Source organism: Cryptomeria japonica, chromosome 8 (genome assembly GCF_030272615.1).
Source record: "Cryptomeria japonica chromosome 8, Sugi_1.0, whole genome shotgun sequence".
NCBI lineage: Eukaryota > Viridiplantae > Streptophyta > Pinopsida > Cupressales > Cupressaceae > Cryptomeria > Cryptomeria japonica.
In genome coordinates, this window is record NC_081412.1 from 306,385,273 (window position 1) to 306,407,756 (window position 22,484).

A 22,484-nucleotide genomic window follows, 5' to 3' on the forward strand; every position below is an offset into this window, starting at 1 on the left:
TATTTTAAAAATGTTCATCTCAGTGTCAAAGTTGGCAAAAAGTGGGAACCATTATTGTGAGTTCACCCAATTTATTTGTCATAGTCAGATCAAGTAAGTTGGTTTGGCCAATATGTTGTAGTTGAGTTGTTGCGGATTAAAGGGTTTTGAGATAAGTATCTCTAGTTGATTAATCTAAAGCTTATGTGGTCCACATGGATATTTTATCGAGTTATGTGATCTGGTATTGCAGTTGGTTTTTCAGTTGTTTCGGTGTTGATTAGTGTTCTGGATTTTGCTCTGCATTGCTCTGCATTGCAATATTTTGGTTTGAGGATTTGGTAGTTTTTGAGGCATTCTAGTGTGTCCTCAATTCAAATGGTTCATGATTTGGAGCTCCGCAAGTGATTTTTTCAGTTTGACAGTCAATTTAGTTAGCATTCTTGAAGTTCAGTATAATGGTGATGAAGATTCTAGTAAGTGGTGATGTTGTGGTTGTTTCTGTGGTAATTCATGTTGCTTGTGGATGTTTCTAGATTGTTTCATATTTGTGTTGGTGGTCCGCATTGATCGCTATGCCCATTATTGATGATTTTCCTTGATCCGATGGTGTTCTTCATGTTCTTGACTGACATGATGGTTGTAGTGTGTTGTAGATTTTCGAGGCATAGTTATTGGAGGTGTTTCATGTTTGAGGTGGTGATTTGGGTCCATACTATATCTTAGCCAATATTATTTTGGTCTGCATATGTTATTGTAGCATGTATGGTTATATCTTTGTAATTTATGATGTGTGTTGAGCCGACCTTGAAAGATAGGTTGATGATATGTATAAATAAATGTAATAATCATGTGAGAGGGTGTTTGTGTGTGTTAATAATGCTTTGATCTTTTGGAAGTAGTGAAGTAGTGTTAAGAAGTGAGAAGGAGTAGATTAAGTGTTTTGTGCTTAATCAGAATTGTAACCAGGCATGAGGAGATGTTATTCTATCAGTTCATGATCTTTCGAATGTAATCCAAATATTTTTGTAAGACAATGAGTCTTCCCCAAGGTTTTAGCCCTTGTTGTTATTGTTTTGGAGTAGTGAGCTCTAGGCAGTGTTCCTGAATGCATGTGCATTCCCCATTGTAATATTTCATATACTTCTAACAAGGTATCATCATATTGTGGGTAGATTCCCACAATGGTTTTTCCCTTAACCAGGTTTTCCACGTCAAAAATCTTGGTGTTATGTGTGTTATAGATGTGATGTTGATTTATGCTTTCACTATTAATTATCAAATCTAAATTTGTGTTTGAGTTAAGTAAAGTTTTTGAGAAAACTGATCCACCCCCCATGCTCTTAGTTTTCTCCCTTATTGCCAATAGATTCTTATCAACATAGCTTGATATTGCATATGCACATAGAAATTCCTTAGGAGTTAAAAGAGAAGAACAAAAACCATAGAATTCTTCTCTTGACAGTTGGTACAAAAGGTATAATTCTTTTAAGTATAGAGAATATACCCTAGGTGGAGGTCTGCACTGAACAATTTGAGGAACCAATTCCATAACTTCTCCCATATTGGCTTTTAATTATAAATTTCTTTATCCTTCTTGTTGATCTCATTCTGCAATTTCTCTTTCTCTTTCTTCTAGGCTTCCCACTCCTCTTGAATAGGTTGATGCATGTGCAGTAACAAACTTGGCCACATAAATGATGGAGGTATTGGTAAATTCATCCTAGTTTTTGTTTGACTTGCAGAATCCATTTGCTCTGCAATTGTTGCAAGTTTATCTAAACCAACCATTTTCTCTGTTTCTAACTAATTTCCCCCTTTTAAGGGTGCATTTAATTCAACTAACAAGGTTATCTCTTTATCTCCTTCCATGAATGCATTTTCTGAAGGGGTTTGTAACCTAGAAGGTGGTTTATCATACATCATATTTACCAATTTACCTATAGAATCATTGTCTAACTCAGTTTCACTCTGAATGACCACTCGTTGAGGAGCTATCCTTTCTTTATCTTTAGATTTTACTCCTTTTTTGGAACTCCTCCTCAGAGGTTGTAACATTGTTTTTGCTTCAACTGCAAGTAGGGTTGCAGATGAGGGATTTGTTTTCTTTGTCCTAAGTTTCAAAGGGCTTCCCTTTTTAGCACTAGATACCCTTTCTTTAGCAATTATATTTGCTTGAGTATTTTCTTCTACAAAAATTGTCTTTTGTCTTTTGGTAGAGGATGATGGAACTAGGGTTTGTGACAATTTTATATTTTTCAGGATTCACCCCTTCTTCTTCAGAAAGAAGTTGTTCATTATGGGTTCTCAAAGAAGAAGTTTCTAGTGCTGAATTTAATTGAACTTTTCATCCTAGGAGTATCGGGTTTCAAGACATGCCCTAAATTTTGAATCTTCTCATTCTTGAGAAAATCATCCCAAGACAACCTGGGATTTGTTTCTTGCAAAATTCTTTCTACTAACAATTTAATCAAGGAATGATGGGTAACAAAATTTTCCCTACCTTTTTGTGTCTTTGTAGCCATCTTTTTCAACATATGATACAGGAAACTAGGAACATTCATCTATCTGCCATGTCGAAGGTGAGAGAGCAGCTTGAAATGCACAACATGAAGCAGAGATTATTGTCTTGCAAAAGTGAGATATTTGATAATATATACTTCCCTAAGAGCCCATAATTTTGGTAAAGACATCTTGCTTGTGCCATGCTTGCTAACTCTCAATGGAGGATCTTTTGGGAGTGTGAATTCAGCTCTAGCTGACCTCGCGTCAAATGTATCCAAACAATTTTCTCCTATTGTGAGTAGCCTAGTGACTTATGCTATTCTCTCCTCTATAGCTACCACCTTTATTCCCTATATCATGGCTTCTCCCTGCTGGATATGGATGCAAATTCATAGGCTATATCATTGTCAAAACTCTGAAGATTTTGAAAGTAATCCAACTACCCACTTGCTCGAAACAAAGGTTCATAGTCACCATCTGAAAGGAGTTCATGATATATAGGTTCATGTCTAATGGGTGGCCCTCCCATCTCTGCAATTCTAAGCCTTCTCAGAACAAAGCAAATTCCTTACTCATTGAAGTTGTTCCCTTGCAAATTCTTTTCTTATGGAAAAATAAAATATTAGGCTTATCAATTCCTTACCTTACTACCTGCAACTTTCACATTCTACGAAGTTAATCATAACACATATTTGTCACACATATGAACTAAAGATAACAGGGTGACGTAAAGGATAACTTGCAAGGAAACATGACCCTAATATTAGGATGTTACATTATAATTCATCATTATGGAATTAATTCAAAAAAACCTTTTTGCAAGGAATGTGCAAACTTTTGCATATATTTTTATAAGGCATTTTGACACATAATAACCCCTTCCCCCAACCAAAAAAATCACATGGGTCCACACATGGGAAGGGATAACAATTAAAAAGAAAGTGCTTAAAAATGATATAAAAACAAAAATAATAATGTGAAATTGTTTGAATGAAACATGAATAAGAGTAATAAACACAAATATATGTGCACACATACATAAGGTACAAAAGCATATTAAATAATGAGTGTCATTGGTGATGTGATTTCTCATACTCGTGTGACATAGAAACTGATCATAAAAGATTTGAGAAATATGGGTACAGATGGATAGCGGAAGATAGAAGTGTTGGCATTGTGTTGTCATTGATGTCAACCAAAAATGGTGTCATTGATGTCAACTAATATAGCAGGTTACCAGTATAGCTTGTCACTGGTAAGGAAGAGAATGTCATCCAACATAGTGGTCATTCGAGTCACCGATACACAAGTTAGTGTTGGATTGTGTTGAATACATAAGTATTGGAGACCGGTATGGTATGACAACTGGTAAGTGATATGTTGGCAAGTGCATCGTAGCCAACCGACAAGCATATGACCAGTGAGAAGACATGGTAAGCTAATGAAGAAGTGCATAATCAGTATGCAGTTGGATGTCAATCAGCATGACTCCCACCAGATGAAGATGATATCACAGGTTGATGATATGACTGATAGTGAGTGTGCCCAACCGGATCATATGTGCTTGATTGAAGATGTATCTACTCAATGTTAGCTAAGGCATATTGGTGCAATGCCGAAAGTAGATGACAAGGATCCACTCCCACCGGTAAGTAGAGCTTATCCCTCAACATGCATGGAATGCATTATAACTCTTTGGGATAAGTTTGTCAAAAATTTAAAGGCAGGAGATTGAAGGCTCACACCGAATAATCTGGTGAAACACAAGGATGCCTCGGGTTCTTTAAATCAGGGATGTGCATCGGATCAACAAGTGTTGGAATGTTGTGCCACCGAGACAGAGAAGGAAGAGTAAATAAGTGATGGGTTTGTCACTTTGACAAACCGGTTAAGATGTTGTCCGGGCTGATGAAGATGAAGGTAAAGTTAAGCAGCTATAGACAGAGAGTGCATCCAGAATGCAGATGGAGATAGTTGAAGATTGATGACATGGTTTCATCAAGGTGGTTATTGGTAAGTATGTCCACCGATAAATTTGACAAAGTGACAAGTGAAGAGATCTTGTCTGATGAAGATGATCATGTTGTAGATTGGTATGTTTGGTGACTGGAAAAGGTGTTCCACCAATAGAACAACAAAGTGCAGGCTTGAAGGTTGACCGGTTAGGGTACAACCGATAGGGTTAAAGAACTAGTAGATGAACCCAGTTGTGTATTTGTCAGTGACAGATTCTAAATTGACACAGTGGCCTAAGTAGAGGTGGATGCTGACAATGATGACATGTAGGAGACAGGTGTCATGCATGTTGTGGTCGGTGAAGTGTGGGTTGGTGAGGTTGCTATCGACTTAGTCTGTATTTATGGTCGACCCCCAAAATCATGAGAGTTTTACAGGGGTTTGCGGCTCGAGGTCAAATGAACAGAGAAGATTCAGGATGCACTAATCAAGCATATCATAGTAGGTGAAGGAAATCGCATCATGCATGATAATCGACAAAACACAAAGCTGACATATCAGGATGCAGGTTGTCATATTTGCTAAATATAGAAAACGTGTTCTGGAAGCAACATGATTGGCAGTGGTAGGTGATCAGTTGCAGGTTGACTATCTCTGGAAAGAGATCTGATCCGATTTGATATTCCTTGTGGCTGATGAAGAAACCCTAGCGCACCAAAAGTTTGAATGTCAGTTTTGGTAGGAATGCATAATATGAATATGCAGATCGAAGACCAGATCTACTACTACTGAACAAGAGAGTGAAGCCAGTCAAGGGAGTGAAACTAGAGAGTTAATCAGTCAAGTTCCCATTGATAATCACAAAGGAGATTGAGTGTGTGAGAGAGAACCGATAAGAAGAGCTAAACCGACAAGGGTAAGGCAACTGGTAGATTGCCAAAGAGTTTGACAGTGGGGTGAACCGATAGTGTTAGAACTGGTAAGAAGGCAGCAGTGAGAGAACCGACAAGAGTTTCAAAGAAGATAAGACACATCAGAGATTGAGCAGAGGAGAGATCAGAACCGACACAGAGAAGAGTACCGACAGAGAAGAGGAAGAGGCTGAACCGATAAGGTTGCAGTAGAGAGGAAAGAAGAACAGAGAACCAGTGAGCAGAGAACCAACAGAGAGAAGAGTAGAGGAAGGCTGATTGAGAAAATTATGTTGGCCATTTGGAGGAATTGATTATGTGTGGCATTGATGTTTTGTCATTGATATCAACACTAGCTATTTTGGTTGCTTTACTGGTATCCTTCTGGTCCTGGTAGGTTGTTTGGTTTCTAGTTGGATTAGATCATCATGATCCAGTATGTTTTAGGTTATGAAATTGGCTTATTCATGCTACTCAAATTCATGTTCAGTCAGTTGGTTTTGATCTAGTGATCGGATGCTATCCTTCTTACTAGCAAGCTTGGTTTGTTGTTTCGGCGAGGGTTTCACCAGTAGAGGTTTGTTGAAGATATTTGATGATATGCATAAGTGGTGTTGGTGCGGCTTCTAGTGGATTTTTAGGATGCTGATGGTGATTGTGTTTGAGACTTAGTTGATTGGGATAATTTCTTTAGCATGTGTGGACCTATATTGGGTCCCGGTATTATCTAGGTTATGGACCGACTTAATGTAACGTGTGGGTTGGACTTCCCGATGTGTTTCTGAGTAATATCTTATGGGTTGGACATTATTTGTTTGGTCTCTAGCCGACATGTTTTGTAATTATGTAATTGTTTTATTGTTTGGTTGCCGACCTTATTGTTTATGGTTGAGGTTTTGTATATATATGATGTAAGATCTCATTGTAGATTATGGTATGGGATATGGAATATAATAGGAGTGAATAATGTAATAATCATTCAGGTAGAGGATTTGGTTGATCATTGGTGACCGAGTTGGGTTTATGTAAGAGGATTTAGTCCATTGGTATTGAGCTTAACTGAAACTGTTTTCAGGCATAGGAGATGCTATCTTTGCAGTTTATTCTTTCCTTCGGATTGTAGTCTAGATTTCTATATAGTTAGTAAGACTCCTTTTGTGATGAGCAGTGTGCTCTAGGTTGTTGGCCTTCCTGCAAGTGTAGGCCCCTAAATTGTAATTCACATACTTACTGCAGAAGTATTATTCAACTCTGGGTAGGCTTCCCACCGTGGTTTTTCCCTTTACCGAGTTTTCCACATACAAATCTTGGTGTCATGTGGATGGTATTTATTCTCTGATTGTTGTTTATGCTTAATTGGTTTATCTGCTATTTCGTTATTTGGTTTATGCTTTTTGGTATTGATCTTTTGGGTTCCAATAATCTAAGACAACTGATTCACCCCCCTCCCTCTCAGTTGTCTTTCAGTTATTTGAATTGTCTAATAGAGTAAAACCGGAAGGAAGATTGAAGAGGTTACAAAACTCATTTGTAACCAGGAGATTACTTTTGCATTGAATACAAACTTTGTAATCACTGAGTTGGAGCTCGATGCAGGTTGGTGCTCCTTGGGTTGGTGCCCTAAAATCATGGGTTGGTGCCCTAAATTAGGGGTTGGTGCTCCTTAAGTTGGTGCCCTAAATCAGGGGTTGGTTCTCCTTGGGTTGTTGCCCTAAAGCAGGGGTGGTGCCCTAAATGTTGTAACCATTGTTTTACTGTGAGGCTAGATTGGAGCAGTAGACTCCAACAAATTTTCTGTTGGAATCCAAGAACACTGAGAGGGGGGGGGTGAATCGGTATTCTGCCAAAATGTTCAGATTTAACCTTATTATAACATGCATTCATCAACCGATAAACCGGTACATATATAATTGAAATAAGTAAAGAAATCAATGAGCCAATCACACAAATGAACACCATAACATAGAGAGTTTATATGTGGAAAACCTCAAAGAGGAAAAACAATGGTGGGATTTATGACCTACAATATCAATCCACTGTCCATATGAATAGATATTACATAATATGGGGGCTTGCACATACAGGAAGGCTTACCGCCTTGAGCACACTGCTCAACACAAAGAAGTCTCACTGACTACAACCACTTTGAATAAAGAAATATACAACTGAAATCATTTAATACATCTGCTATGCCTGATTGAGTTTCGGTTCTGAAACCCTAAACCCTTACCGGAATAACCTTCATTCTATGAGTGCATCCAAAATCATCTATAGATCATTACCGAATATTGATCTCTTACACAAATGACCTCATATACATGATCTTCACATTACTTATCTAATCACACAACTTCATCATATCATCATAATGATCTAATAACTGACCTATATACCCTTACAGTCCTTCATGACTCATGTCGACTTACATAGATAATACAAAATGACTATACATGTCGGCTCATTACATATACATAAATAACAAAATAAATTTCTGATTACCGGATCTCCTAATGATGTCGGCCTCCTATACTAGTACCCTGTGTGCTGGTTATTATCCTTTCGTGATCTGCAAATCATATCGACCTTCAATGTCGGTACCCATAGAATCCTTCCTACTGGTGAAGATACCTATCGGTGTCGGTGAAGTACCAAACCAAAGAATGAAGCCAGAACACATTACCATCAATAACAACATATGAAACTAATCAAATGAGGGTCAATTGCCAACAATCTCCCCCTTTGGCATTGATGGCAACACTCATGTGAAAAATGATAATGGTTTCCATCTGTCGAATTCACCTTGAGACTGCTCCCCCTGAGCTAAATATGTCATCTGTGATCATGATCTATACAAATACTCCTTATCTGTTGATGTCAAGGATTTATTTTTCATCTATACTCCTCCCCCTTTGACATGAATGCCAACAAACACCAAAAAGCGGGATGAAGAATGAAATTTTGTACAAAGAATGTGTCCCAAAACACCTTACCGAAGTTGAATATACTTGAATTTTTTTGGATAGGCTTTCTTCAAAATCTCTGGATAAGTGTCCCAATCAGATTTGAATGTTCTAGATACTGATACAAGTCCATTAAGCATATGAGCATGGGACTCTCTCTCCTTAAGCTCTGTCGGTGTGGGTTTACCAATCATATCTATGCATTCCTTTTTATGTACACTCAAGGAGTCCAACCAGGGACTCACCAATCCTCTGAGCCCTTTAGCTCTCCTAATGATTTTGTCTCTATCCCTTTCAAGAGCTGCATTTTGATCTTTTAACAACAAAATATGCCCATCAATAGATGTAGTCAAAGAATTGTAGCCATCAAAAGAATTCACTATACCGACAATTTTATTCTGAGAATCATTAATGCCTTTATCTATATCTGCAGTTAGTAATCCGGTGTTACAACATACTCTATATATATTTGTACATTGCCTTAAAGCATTATCAATTAATTTCAGTTTGTCAGTAATATCTTCTTTTCTGATTCAATCAATTGATCAAAAGTGGCTTTCTTAGCTTGAGTGAATCTTTCCAATGCCTGCCAGTTAGATATTTGCTGCAATGATTGAAAATCCTTAGAGATGTACTTAGTAATTATTTTGAGCTTGCTGGATGGGCTTGCTCCTTTGTTAAATTGGCACTCCGGGACAAGTTTGAGCAAAATTGGAATTGACTGATCAATTATTCCCTTGTCCACTAACCCTCCCTTCATCATCTTTTGAGCAGCTATCATCATGAGCACAGTAGAACTCATCTCAGTTATGCTCTTCTTCTCTACCTGGGAGGTGTCAATTGACAACAAAGTTGTGCTAGCTACCAGTTCCCTGCTGGATTCCTCTCCCTTTCTCTTTGATGGTTTATTATCTTTAACAGTATCCTCTTCTGCATCAGTGGCTTCGCCACTTGGTGCGGTATCTGTTATTGCTGGTTCCACATTAACTGTACCCTCAATCTGTACATTCTGTGTATCTGCCAATATATGCACATTATCTACTTTTTCTGGTATCTCCTCTTTGTCCTATACATTTGATTCTGCCAGAGGCTCTACAACCAATTCCTTAGTATCTTTCAAAATTGTGGGTGAGGCACCCACTACACCTTTGCCTTTCTCTTGGATCAAGATGTTAGCAATGTCAGTCTTAGGATTAGCTTTTGGTGAAGAGAATAAACCATGGTTGTCAACGAAGAATTGTACCCATACCTTGTGAGTCTCACTGATTATTTCATTAACCCTGCCTGCCATAAGGTTAATTATCTTGTGCTTGCTGTGGAAAATTATTCTGTTTGCAAGTTCAAGGGTCATCTCCAACTCTTTTGGAGTAATTGAACCACAAGTAATTAATAGCTCTTGAATTATTATGTGCTGGTCCTTCTATATAGCGGATAATCTCCTAGCATCTAGATTATTATACAGTTGTGTTTGTATTTTCTTTTCAATTTCTAACAAAGCCTTCTTAAATATATCTAGGTGTAACAAAATGCTTCCTCAATTTCTTTCTGCTCATCATCATCTAAGTGTTCATAATAGTATTGTATATTTTTCAAAATTCCATCCTTGGTGATTTCATCTATCAATTCTGCACAAGTCTTAGGAGGGATTATAGAAACATTACCCGTTACAATAGCAAGGTCTATGCCTTCCTTCTTCTTTCTTCTACTGGTACTGGATGATGCAAAAGGTGTAAGAGATGTTTCCTTTGGAGATCTTTTCTTTGCAGGTTTATTGGCCGGTACTATGATTGTGACCTTTCTTACTGGTTGCTTCCTTGCCTCCTCCTTAGGCTCCTCACCTTTCTTTCTCAATACCCTCGTGAATGCTACCGGAGTGTCATCTTCAGTTCCAAAGTCTGATGGAATAGGCTCAATGAAGATTTCAGGCTCTTTCCTCTTCCTTCCTTTTTCCATAACAACTTCCATTAAGGCCTTGATGTCTTGGGATACTTTTTCAACAAATTTGTTGGCCTTACCTTGTTGTTTCTCCCTCTTCTTCCGATTGAATTAAGTTTGAACCTCTTGCTTCTTTTGCTTTGCAGTACCAAAAGATTTTTCAGCCTCATCAATTGGAGCATCAATCAACATTTTAGCATAAGCATCCAGAATCACATCAACCTCATACCCCATCTCCTCTATCCATATCTTCTGGGGTTTAGCTACTTCCATTAAGGTTTCATCCTTTTTGACCATAAAGAAGATCTCGGTTGATTATTTGTCAACAATGTGTTTGGGAACCCTCTCTCTGGATTTCATTGCTTTCTAAAATGCCTTTAAATAACCCCAAACCTTATCATCTCACAAGATTCCCAAGCTAGCAATAGATTGCTTCAATTGTCTGCCTATCGGGATGTCAAATGCCCACTCTCTATTTCCAAAAATGGGAGTTTCATTAAGGGAAAATAGCATTAAGTAGACAATGAGATTCCCATACCAGAATACCCCCTTTTTCTCTCCTTTAATCTTTCCAAGGTTAATGACCAACTCATCTTTCATCCATCCACAAAGATCTATTTTCTCATTTTCCTTCATAATTTTAAGTGCGGTATATATGCAGGAGCTATAAATAGAATTGAGATGGTTGGATTGAGTTACCTTATACCCAATGATCATGCTGTCAAATCTAATGTCTCGATCAGTGATGGTGCTGATCCTCATCGATCATCGGTCCGAAGTTGCACCAGTGAGTTTGTTAACTTGATCATTTGAAATCTTTTTCTCTGGACGTTGACCAATATGTGGCAAATAGGTGATGGCCTTAATCGCCTCCTTTGTGATCTTATATGGCCCGTCCAACCAAATAAACTCTCCATAAACTCTTCTCAATACATATCGAATGATCTCATCTTCAAATTCAGGGATATCAAGGATGCCAGTAAACTCTAGATCTTCAATGTGTTTATATTCGAGTTTGATCTTACCTGAGTTACCCATCAACTCATTCATGTACATATTCTTGATATCACTGGTACCCAAATCCTCAATGTGGCAATGAATATATGCTCTGACATCTTCCACATAAACAACTCCTTCCGGAACACGTGAAAATGCACCAACTGAATCATCCAAGGTGGCAATATGCGGGAATGGCTTGAAAATTGTCCTGGGACGATCCTTAACCTCAACAATAGTTGGATTTTCAATGAAAGTAGGTGAAGAGGATGATCTAGCTTCCATGATGAGATATGATTGCGATAAATACCTGATAAATGGTTGTCGATGAATAACCTAGAGAATTCTTTCGAGTGTTGGTGGAATCGCTGATGAAGATTTTTGATTGCTCTGAATCACTTTAGACTTGCTTTGTATCTCTCTTAATCGCTCTAAATGAAAGGTGATAAAAAATGAAGTGGATTCAACCTTTTAACCTTTGAGAAACCCTAATTCGCCATTGATATAAATGTCTTTTGATGGAACATACCGAATCTTGGTCGAACATCTTCATGCCGGATAAACCTTTTCCAATGTCTTCATGCCGGGCTTATGCAATATTTTCATGAAATTTTCCTACCCGTAAGGCATCTGCCTCAGTTATCGGATGAGTTTCTTGCTGGTGCAAGAGCAATTTTCTCTACCGGTTGAGTAACTAGAGCAGTCCCATTTGCTAATTGATCATCTGACTTCCTGACCCATTTCATGGTATGATCTTGCTGGATTTCATTAACGTTTTCTTTCCCTTTATCATTTGATCCATCATTGCTAACCGGTGGATTTTTTCTTCTACAAAATAACTATGTGTCCAATCTTGTTGTATGCGTAACATGTAGTATTGTTCTTTTGAATTGCTTTGCTATAACCGGTATAATTGCTTGACCTGCATTGATTAGCCATATGTCAAAGTTTTCCACATGCATGTCATTTTACATTCATTTTGCAATCTTTTGTCTTATGACCATACTTATTACATTTGGAACATTGATCGGGAGTAGAATTATAGTTCTGATTTATTCTATTTCTACATTGCCTAGCCATATGATCAAATTTATTACAAAAAAAGCATCTACCATTGAATTTGTAAGCATTGAGTTGCCTTACTGGTGTCCTCTAGTTCCAAATGTTCTGATCTTCATTTGTAGTACCAGAGCTTTGACCTTGCTCAAATCCAAGTCCTCTGGAATCTCTGTTCTATCTTTGGCTTTGCAATAGTTCATTAAGTTGTGCTAAACTAACCTTGAATTTATCCTTGTACTCATTTGCAATAGTTAGATCATCTCTTAGGATTATCATCTGCCTTTCAAGTTGTTGTTCATTGCATTGGGATTGTACTAATTCTGTTCTCAACACATCATTTTCATGAGCCAACCAGATGTATTCTTCAGATATGTCTTTCAAAGATCTCCCAAGGTTTTCATCATTCATCTTCTGGTCTTCAATCTCCTTTGACATCCTCATAGTTAGGGCTTGCATTTCATTCTTCATGACAATATTCTTCTGACTCAGTTTCTGACATTTTTCTTTAAGGGCATCTTTCTCTTTATTATCCTAATTTTGCAGAAGTTCCTTCCTCCTAGATTGAACATATGACATCCTCTCATGTAGGATAAGAACGAATTCCTTTGCAGAATTTAATTCATCTTGTAACTTCAAGTTATTCATCCTTTCAACATCATAAACTTCAAGTGCTACCTCAAGTTGCTTCTCCATACTAATTTCCATGGATTCTAGATTCAGGATCTCCCTCAAGCTATTAAGCTTCCTCCGAGGCACAAGGCTCTGATACCAATTCTTGGAATCCAAGAACACTAAGAGCGGGGGGGGGTGAATCAGTGTTATGCCAGAATGTTCAGATTTAACCTTATTATAACATGCATTCACCAATTGGTAAACCAGTACATATATAATTGAAAGAAGTAAAGCAATCAATGAGCCAATCACACAAATTAACACCATAACACATATAGTTTATACGTGGAAAACCTCAAAGAGAAAAAACCACGGTGGGATTTGTGACCCACAATATCAATCCACTAGCCATATGAATAGATATTACATAATATGGGGGCCTGGACATGCAAGAAGGCTTACCGCCTAGAGCACACTGCTCAACACAAAGAAGTCTCACTGACTATAGTCACTTTGAATAAAGAAACATACAACCAAACTCATTTAATGCATCTGCTATGCCTGATCAAGTTCTGGTTCAAGCTATGACTGTTCTGGTTCTAAAACCCTAAACCCTTACCAAAATAACCTTCACTTTGTGAGTGCATCCAAAATCATCTATAGATCATTATAGAATATTGATCTCTTACACAAATGACCTCATATACATGATCTTCACATTACTTATCTAATCACACAACTTCATCATATCATCATAATGATCTAATAACTGACCTATATACCCTTACAATCCTTCATGACTCATGTCGGCTTACATAGATAATACAAAATTATTATACATGTCATCTCATTACATATATACATAAATAACAAAATGAATTTCTGATTGTTGGATCTCCCAATGATGTCAACCTCCTATATCGGTACCCTGTGTGCCGGTTATTATCCTTTCCTGATTTGCAAATCATGTTAGACTTCAATGTCGGTACCCATAGAATCCTTCCTACTAGTGAAGATACCTATCAGTGTCGGTGAAGTGTCTGCCAGTGAAGTGTCTGGCAGTGAAGTACCAAACCAAAGAATGAAGTCGAAATATGTTGCCATCAATGAAAACATATGAAACCAATCAAATGAGTGTCAATTGCCAACAATTTCTCCCTGAGGCTTTTCCCATGTTGGGTTTTCCTCGTACATATGGTGTTATGTGATGTTCCTTATGTGTGTGGTTGCATTTTTGTCATCTCCCTATCTCACTGGTATGTTTACCTTGTGTTAGATCTACTAACCGGTATACACCTTTTAGGATTAAAAGGGTTAAATTTGGAAACTACTGATTCACCCTCCCCCTCTCAGTGACATCTTGTGTTCAACAAGAAGATGAGGTGTATGGATGACAAAAGACAATAAAAATGGTTTCCATGTAGATGTGAAAAATTTATTATTAAGTAAAGTTAAAACTTATTGTGTAGTTGGCAAACTAGGAAACCCACCAAGTGATGCTGCAGGAAGTTTCAAATTTGAGTTTTCCACGAATTGTTGTAGGAACTCCTATTTAGTGCTAGGCTTGTGATAAAGGTGAAGTCGGTGACCATTTACCAACTATTTAAAATGAATTGGATCTATAGTGGTGAGGCATACGACACCATTATCAAAGACTTCAGCAACCTCATATGGCCCCAACCACCTTGTCTATAGTTTACCCTAGTTATCTTGATATCTAGAGTCATATAATAGTGCCCAATCTCCTGGAGAAAATTTCTTGTCTCTTATATATTAATCATGTCATTTTACCCTTTGTTTTTTAACTACCTCTGTGTGATGATGAGCTTGTTTCCTGTATTCATCAAGAGCATTAAGCTGCATGATACACTTCTATTGAGCCTTAGCAATGTCTATGTTCAAGTCAAGGGTCATCCATAGAGTCTTATGCTCAAATTCTATAGGAAGAACTGTCGTTTTACTATAAAGAAGCCCAAATGGTGTAAAACATGTTGTTGTCTTCCATGTGATTTTGTAGGCCTAGATTGCTTCAGGTAATCAAAATGCCCAATCCTTTTTATGAATAGCCACATTTTTTGTAAGAATTGCTTCAATTTCTCTATTTGTGACTTCTTCCTGACCATTAGCTTGCAGATGGTATGGAGGGGATTTCTTATGTCAATATTGTACTCATTCACGAGGGCTATAATCAAAGTGAAAATGAACAATGGTCCCTGATCAATGAAGAACTCTCAAGGAATTCCATACCGAGTAAAAATTTCTTTATAAAGGAGTTCAACAACCTTATTATCCATAACATATTTCATAGCCTTAACCTGTACCCATTTGGTAACATAATCAATACAAACAAGGATATACGATTTACCATTGGAAGGCGGATCTATGGGACCAATAAAGTCCATTACCCATTTTCCAAATGAAGTGACAACTATTTGGGACTGTAGAGGTATCTCATCAGACTTAGTTGGCCTCCCCATCCTTTGACATATGTCACACTTCTTGGTATACTTTATTTCATCCTTGTGGAGTTTTGGCCAATAATAACTAGTGTTCAGCATCTTCATTGATGTCCTTTTTGTAGAAAAATGTCCTCCACATGGTTCATCATGGCAGGCATAAATACTATCATATATCTCATCTTCTCTGACACATCTGCACATGACATGACCTGGTCTAGTGTAATATAAGCATCCTGCGATCCATGAATATTGAAAACTCTTCTCAACTAGTAACCGTTTCTCTTTAGGTGAGAAATGTGGAGGAACTTTGACTGAAACCAAATAATTGGCTATATCTGCATACCATGGCATATAAGTACTGATTGTGAAAAGGTGCTCATCTAAAAATGAGTCATTAATAACAAGTTCATTGTTGGGTGTAGCAAGCCTTGAAAGAAAATTTGCTAGTACATTTGCCTTCCCTGATTCGTCTACTAAGGTAAGATCAAATTCTTGCAGAAGTAATAACAACCTGGCTAGTTGGACTGCTACCAAAGGTTTGTTCATGAGATACTTGATAACTACATGGCTAATATGAACAAACACTAGTTAACCAGTGATATAATGTCTGAATTTATTTAGAGAATATACTACTGCTAACATTTCTTTCTCTATTATAGTATAGTTTAATTCTGCGCCCTGTAAGTTCTTACTGATAAAATATATGGCATGCTCACTTATCCGTTCTTTTTGGCCCAACACAACTCCAACAACATAGTCAGAAGCATCTATATGAACATGAAATGGAATTTCCTAGTTAGGTCCTTGAAGGACAGGGGCTTTTGTCAAAGCATCCTTGAGTGTGGAGAATGCCTTACCACAAGAATCAGTCTAGTTAAAGTCAACATCTTTTGTTAACAAGCCATATAAGGGTCCAACTATCTTGCTAAAATCTTGAATGAATCTCCTATAATAACCTGTATGCCCGAAAAAGCTCCTTACATGTTTTTGTTTTGTAGGCACTGGAATATTTATGATGACTTCTATTCTAGCAGGGTCCACGTTAATGCCTACTTGAGATATACGATGACCCAAAACTATGCCTTTTGTCATCATCATGAAACACTTCTCACTATTTAAGGATAGATGATGTTCCTCACACCTTTGTAAGACCTTTCCCAAATTGGATAGAGCTTCATCAAATGTATTTCCATATGTGGTAAAATCATTCATATATATTTCCATAATTTTATGAGAAATATCAGAGAAGATGCTAATAACTGCTCTTTGAAATGTTGCAGGTGCATTACATAATCCAAAAGGAAGAACTGAATAAGTATAAGTACCCCAAGAGCAGGTGAAGGTAGTTTTTTCTTGATCTTCAGGAGAAATCCTAATCTAATTATAGCCACTAAATCTATCAAGGAAAGAAAAGTATTGCTTCCTTGCTAAATTATCTAATACTTGATCAATGAAAGGTAGAGGGAAATGATCCTTCTTAGTGGTTTCATTCAGCTCCCTATAATCAACACAAACTCTCCACTTACTTCTTATCTTTGGTACTATGACCAAAGGAGACACTCACCGACCATCAGAGATGGGATAAATAAATCCTACATCTAATAATTTATGCAACTCTTGTCTAACAATCTCTCTTATTGCAGGGTTTAACCTCCTCCGAGGTTGTCGGATTGGTTTGTTGTCTTCTTTGATGTAGATTCTATGTACAGAGCATAGGGTCCAATCCCTTCATGTCATGATAATACCAAGAACATGCATGTTGGTGGTATTTTAAGAGGGATGCCAAAGATTCTTGTTGAAGCTTAATCAATTTACTATTGATATTTAAGAATCTTCCCGAAAGACTTCTAATTGCTTAACCGGTTCTATCATGAAAGTTGGACTAATACTTGGGGTCTTGACTTAATGGGGGAGCAAAGTATGCAACATTTGTGATTGAATAAGGAATGCATACTGAGAGGATGATGTCAAATACATTTACAATGAACATGCAAGACAACTCTTTATTTCAGTTTCTAACTCATAATTATTTTGGATGATTCGGGATAAAATTTTATCATCATCTTGCAATTGCAAAATAGAACTTCTTCCAATCATCATAAGTGTTTTATGGGAATTGACCTCCTCAAATTCATCACCTAAGTTAAGCCAAATTGGGGTATTATCTTCTTAATGAGGCTTATCAGATGGAAAAGGAATTAGCTTTTTAGTAACCTTACCATTTGAAATGTTCATATTTTCAGACCTGTAACCTATATAAGCATCTGCGGTAGCTAGCCATGGCCTACCGAATATAATAGGATATCCCCCTAGAGTATCTTTAGGTGCTAGAATCATAAAATCTGCTGGATATTCGGAAGAATCTAAGGTAACAATAAGGTCTTCTACAACTCCATCTGAAGTAATTGTTGAACTATCAACCAGTTGTAATACAATGGGTGTAGGTCTCAAATTGGTGATGCTTAAATTTTGCATAATACTTTTGGTCATAACATTTATGTTGGAAATTGACACTCATCTGGTGGATTCTAGTGCATGGATAATGGATTAGGGTTGTCATTGATGGCAACTCTCCTTGGAAATTCTGTTCGGTAGTTATGGTTTTTGGCAACTGGTAGAGGAAGTGGTTTGGTAATTTGCCACCAATATGTCAGGATAAGCATAACACTTTTGGTCTGGAATCTTTGTGGTGATTGCAGTGCTTAGATTCATGCATGGGATGATAGGGATGACATGTAGAAATCATTTATACATCATTTGATTGATCTGCATATGTTTTAGTGATCCGATCTAAGCCGACACTCGATTACACGTTACATTGCATATTATGGTTGGCCGATTTGATGAATGTTTCATTTTATGATTATGGATATATATGACTGATGTAGGAGATCTTTTTTGGGTATGATATGAGCGAGTGGTGATCGAGAAACCTATTTGGTGTAGTTTCATGTGCACATTCTTGATCCGATAGCTAATTGAGAAGCATAACAGGGCAGAGTTGCAGAAGTGTTACATTCAGACTTTTTTCTTTTAACCGAAACCCATCCAAATATTGTTTGATGCTATTTAGGAGTTCAATCAATGTAGTTATCTTTGTAAATGATCTGTAAGTCAGTGAGACTTCCATATTGTAATTGGACCTTTGGCTCTAGGCAGTGTTCCTGAATGCATGTGCATTCCCCTTATGTAATATTTATGTACTCCTGATCATAGTATATGAATATTGTGGGTTTCAATCCCACTGTGGTTTTTCCCTTTTTGGGTTTCCATGTAAAAATCTTGGTTTTATGATTTTGTGGTTGATTATCTTGTATTTCTGCATTTTACTTTCTTGCATTTGCTTCCAGTGGTTTAAGAATAAGTTTGAAAATTTATTTACTAGTAGAACACTAATTCACCCCCCCTCTCAGTGTTCCTTGCTTTGAAAAATTGGTATCAAATCCAAGTTCTTTCGAGGAAGCCTAATCACTTGAGGAAGGCCTGGGAGATTGAATCAATGGATTCCGGTTTGCAGAGACAACTTTGTGTGGCACTTGAGGATCTTGATGTAACAAGAAATGAAATAAGTTCCTTAAAGAGAAACTTGAATGCAGCTGAAGACTTCATTAATGATTTTAAAGATCAAGTCAATACTTCAAGAGACAAGAGGAAAGAGTTGATGGACAAGCTGAAGGAGAAAGAAGAACAAAGCATGGAAAATCAAGACAAAGCTGATGAATGTGATAAGCTTTCTAGAGAGAATGTTGTATCGAAGAATGAGATGCAATCCATTGTGATGAAGCCGACTAAGGAGATTGAAGACCAAAAGAAGAATGAAGAAATTTTGACTCAATCATTGAAGGATAGATCAAATGAATTCTTTAGACTTACCTATGAGAATGATCAGTTGAAGCTTGAGTTAACACAATCAAGGAATAATGGTCAAGAACCTGAAAGACAAATTGTTGCCCTAAGAGATGAACTTGCTACTACAAATGAATACAAAGAAAACTTCAATGCTAGCTCAACAAGGCTTAATGAGCTGCTAGATAGTCAGAGACATGTAAGAGACACAAGAGGACTTGGATATGAGAAAGGAGAATCATCTGGTTTTGGACAGAGCAATGCAAAACCTAAGAGCAAGAATCCTTCGGTAAGACAACCTAATGCCTATAAATTCAATGGTAGATGTTTTACTTGCAATAAATTTGGTCATATGGAAAATAAATGCAAAAGTAGGATGAAAAATGGAATGAATAATATGAACAATGGTCCTACCTTTACCGGTCAGTGTTTCATATGAAATAATTTTGGTCACAAGTCAAACATGTGCAGAGCATTAATGAACAATTTTCAGAACAATAATTGTTGAAATCAAGGAAAACTGAGGGGGGGGGGGGGGTGAATCAATGTTCTATCAGTAAATAAATTTTCAAAATTATTCTCAGACCACCAGAAGCAAATGCAAGAAAGTAAAATGTAGAAACACATGATTATCAACCACAAAATCATAACACCAAGATTTTTACATGGAAACCCGGAAAGGGCAAAACCACGGTGGGATTGGAACCTACAATATTCATATATTGTGATCAGGAGTACATAAATATTACATAAGGGGAATACACATGCATTCAGGAGCACTACCTAGAACCAAAGGTTCAATTACAATATAGAAGTCTCACTAACTTATAGATCATTTACAAAGATAACTACAATGATTGAACTCCAAAATAGCATCAAACAAAGCCTGAATGAGTTTCGGTTGAAACCAAAATGTCTGATTGTAACACTTCTGCAACTCTGCCCTATTCTGCTTCTCAATCAACTACTAGATCAAGAATGCACATGTGAAACTGTGCCAAATAGATTTATTGATCATCACTCACTCATATCATACCCAAAAAAGATCTCCTACATTGGTCATATATATCCGCAATCACAAAATGAAACATTCATCATGTCAACCAACCATAACATGCAATATAACGTGTAACCAGGTGTCGACTTAGATCATATCACTAAAAAATATGTGGATCAATCAAATGATGTCTAAATGATTTCTACATGTCCGCCCTATCATCCCATGCATGAATCTAACCACCACAATCACCGCAAAGATTCCAGACCAAAAGTGCTATGCTTATCCAGAAATATCAATGGTAGATTACCGAACCACTTCCTCTATCGGTTGCCAAAAACCATAACTACTAGATAGAATTTCCAAGGAGAGTTTCCATAAATGACAACCCTAATTTATTATCCTTGCACTAGAATCCACCAGATGAGTGTCAATTGCTAACAATCTCCCCTTTTGGAATTGATGGAAACACTTGTGAAAAATGACTGAGTGTTGAGTCAACCTGTATACCGCATCAAAATTTCTAAGGCTCCCCCTTAGACCAAAAACTCAAAAACTTGTATCAACATAAAACTTATATCATTCTCTGTACATTTTTCACTCTACTCTCCCCCTTTGACAACAATGCCAAAGATGGGGTGGTGCACAAAAAAAATTATATACAAGGGTGTATATTGGATATTCTATACATACTTGAAGATATCTTAAAAAATGGTCTTCAAAAATCCTAAGTGTGTGTCCCACCCATTCTTCAAGCTATCCAAAATTGTGATGAAAGCACTGAAAACATAATCATATATCTCTACATCTTTGAATTCTGTCAGAACTGGTTGTGGCATTTTATTCATGCAGTCAACTTTGTTGCTCAGCATGGTGTCCATCTGGGGGGCAATAAGATTTTGGAGCTCACCAACCCGCCTCAATATCCTGTCCTTTTCTAAGTTTAGGCTTGAGATTTGATCAGTTAGAGCCATCACTTGACCTTCTATGCTACTGACAAGGGCTACATTGGAATCAATTGACTGAGATATACCATCAAGCTTACCCTAGAAACACTGATTTGCTTGTCTATATTTGATATAAATTTGGGCAGTATAAGGCATGACTTGTATATCTTTCCTTCTTCACTCAATGCCTTAAAGATAGTCTGCAGTCCTTTGTTCAATCTAACTCTGTCATCTTCAATCATCTTTCAGAATGTCTGCATATGCACCTCCTTGAATATGTCCAATACTTGCTTGGTGGTTGCCTTTTCCAAAGACTCAAAATTGGTACTGATATTGTTGATTAATTGTAAGAGCTTGCCAGAGGGGTTAGAATTTGAATCTAATTGCAGTTCTAGTACCAACTTTTGTTAAACACTTACAAACATCTAAATAAATGTTTTGTCCTCGGTCTTTGATTTAATCAAGTCCTGACTAGCTTGATCCTAGACTATTGCAACAACCATCAACCTTTCAGCTAGATACATCTGATCGATGTCAAGAGGTCCATCAAAATTAATGGAGATTTGTGGGAAAATCCTTTTTCCTTTGTCCTTCGGTGTCTCAATTTCCATGATTAATGGGAAATCATCAGTTTTCTACTTTCCCTTATAGACCTCTTTGCCCTTATCATGTACCTTGTCCTTCTCTGCTTCTTCATTACCTTCATCCTTTTTCAGTTCCTGCTCAGTATGAATTTCTTCTTTAATTTTTTCTTTTTCTTCAACCTGCGCATCGGTGTCACCACTTGGTACAGTATCAACTTTTGGTGTCTCCTTGGCCTCTTCAACTTTCCCTTCCACCATCTCCGGGTGGTCAACCAAAGGATTTTGACTGTCCTCTGCATCAAGGGTTATATGGGCCCGGTCTATTGGATGAGAAGTACCTTCCTTTTGTGATTCATCATCATTGATTGGAACCTGATTGTTCTTTAGGAACTTTTTCAATATTTCTTCAGTTTCATTTCTAACTTCCTCAACCTTGCCAACCATAAGCCTGTTTACTCTATTTTCATTTCAGAACTCTTTCTTATTGGCTAGATCCATGAGTCTATCAAATTCTTCTGGAGAAATGCAAGCATTGATATTGATCAATTCACACTCTTTCATTTCCTTATCTAATCGACTTGCAGTCAACCTTCTAGCATCAAGAATGTTATATAAATATTTTGGAATGCCGCGTTCTAACTTAATTAATGATTTGCTAAAGTTATGCAAATGCAACACAATAGCTTCCTCAATTTCCCTCTGATCATTCTTATCAAATTTTTTATAGTGTGCATTAAC

General features: G+C 37.2%; 1 protein-coding gene across 1 annotated transcript; it reads right to left on the bottom strand.

The window, feature by feature from the left end:
• Positions 1-2,923: 2,923 nt before the first annotated feature.
• On the bottom strand, positions 2,924-22,190 carry LOC131857642 (structure-specific endonuclease subunit SLX4-like). The gene is made up of 4 exons (XM_059210338.1): positions 21,837-22,190; positions 9,177-9,377; positions 3,128-3,135; positions 2,924-3,029 (listed from the first exon to the last, which is right to left on the bottom strand). The coding sequence occupies exons 1-4, from the start codon at positions 22,188-22,190 to the stop codon at positions 2,924-2,926; spliced, it is 669 nt and encodes a 222-aa protein (XP_059066321.1).
• Positions 22,191-22,484: the final 294 nt, after the last annotated feature.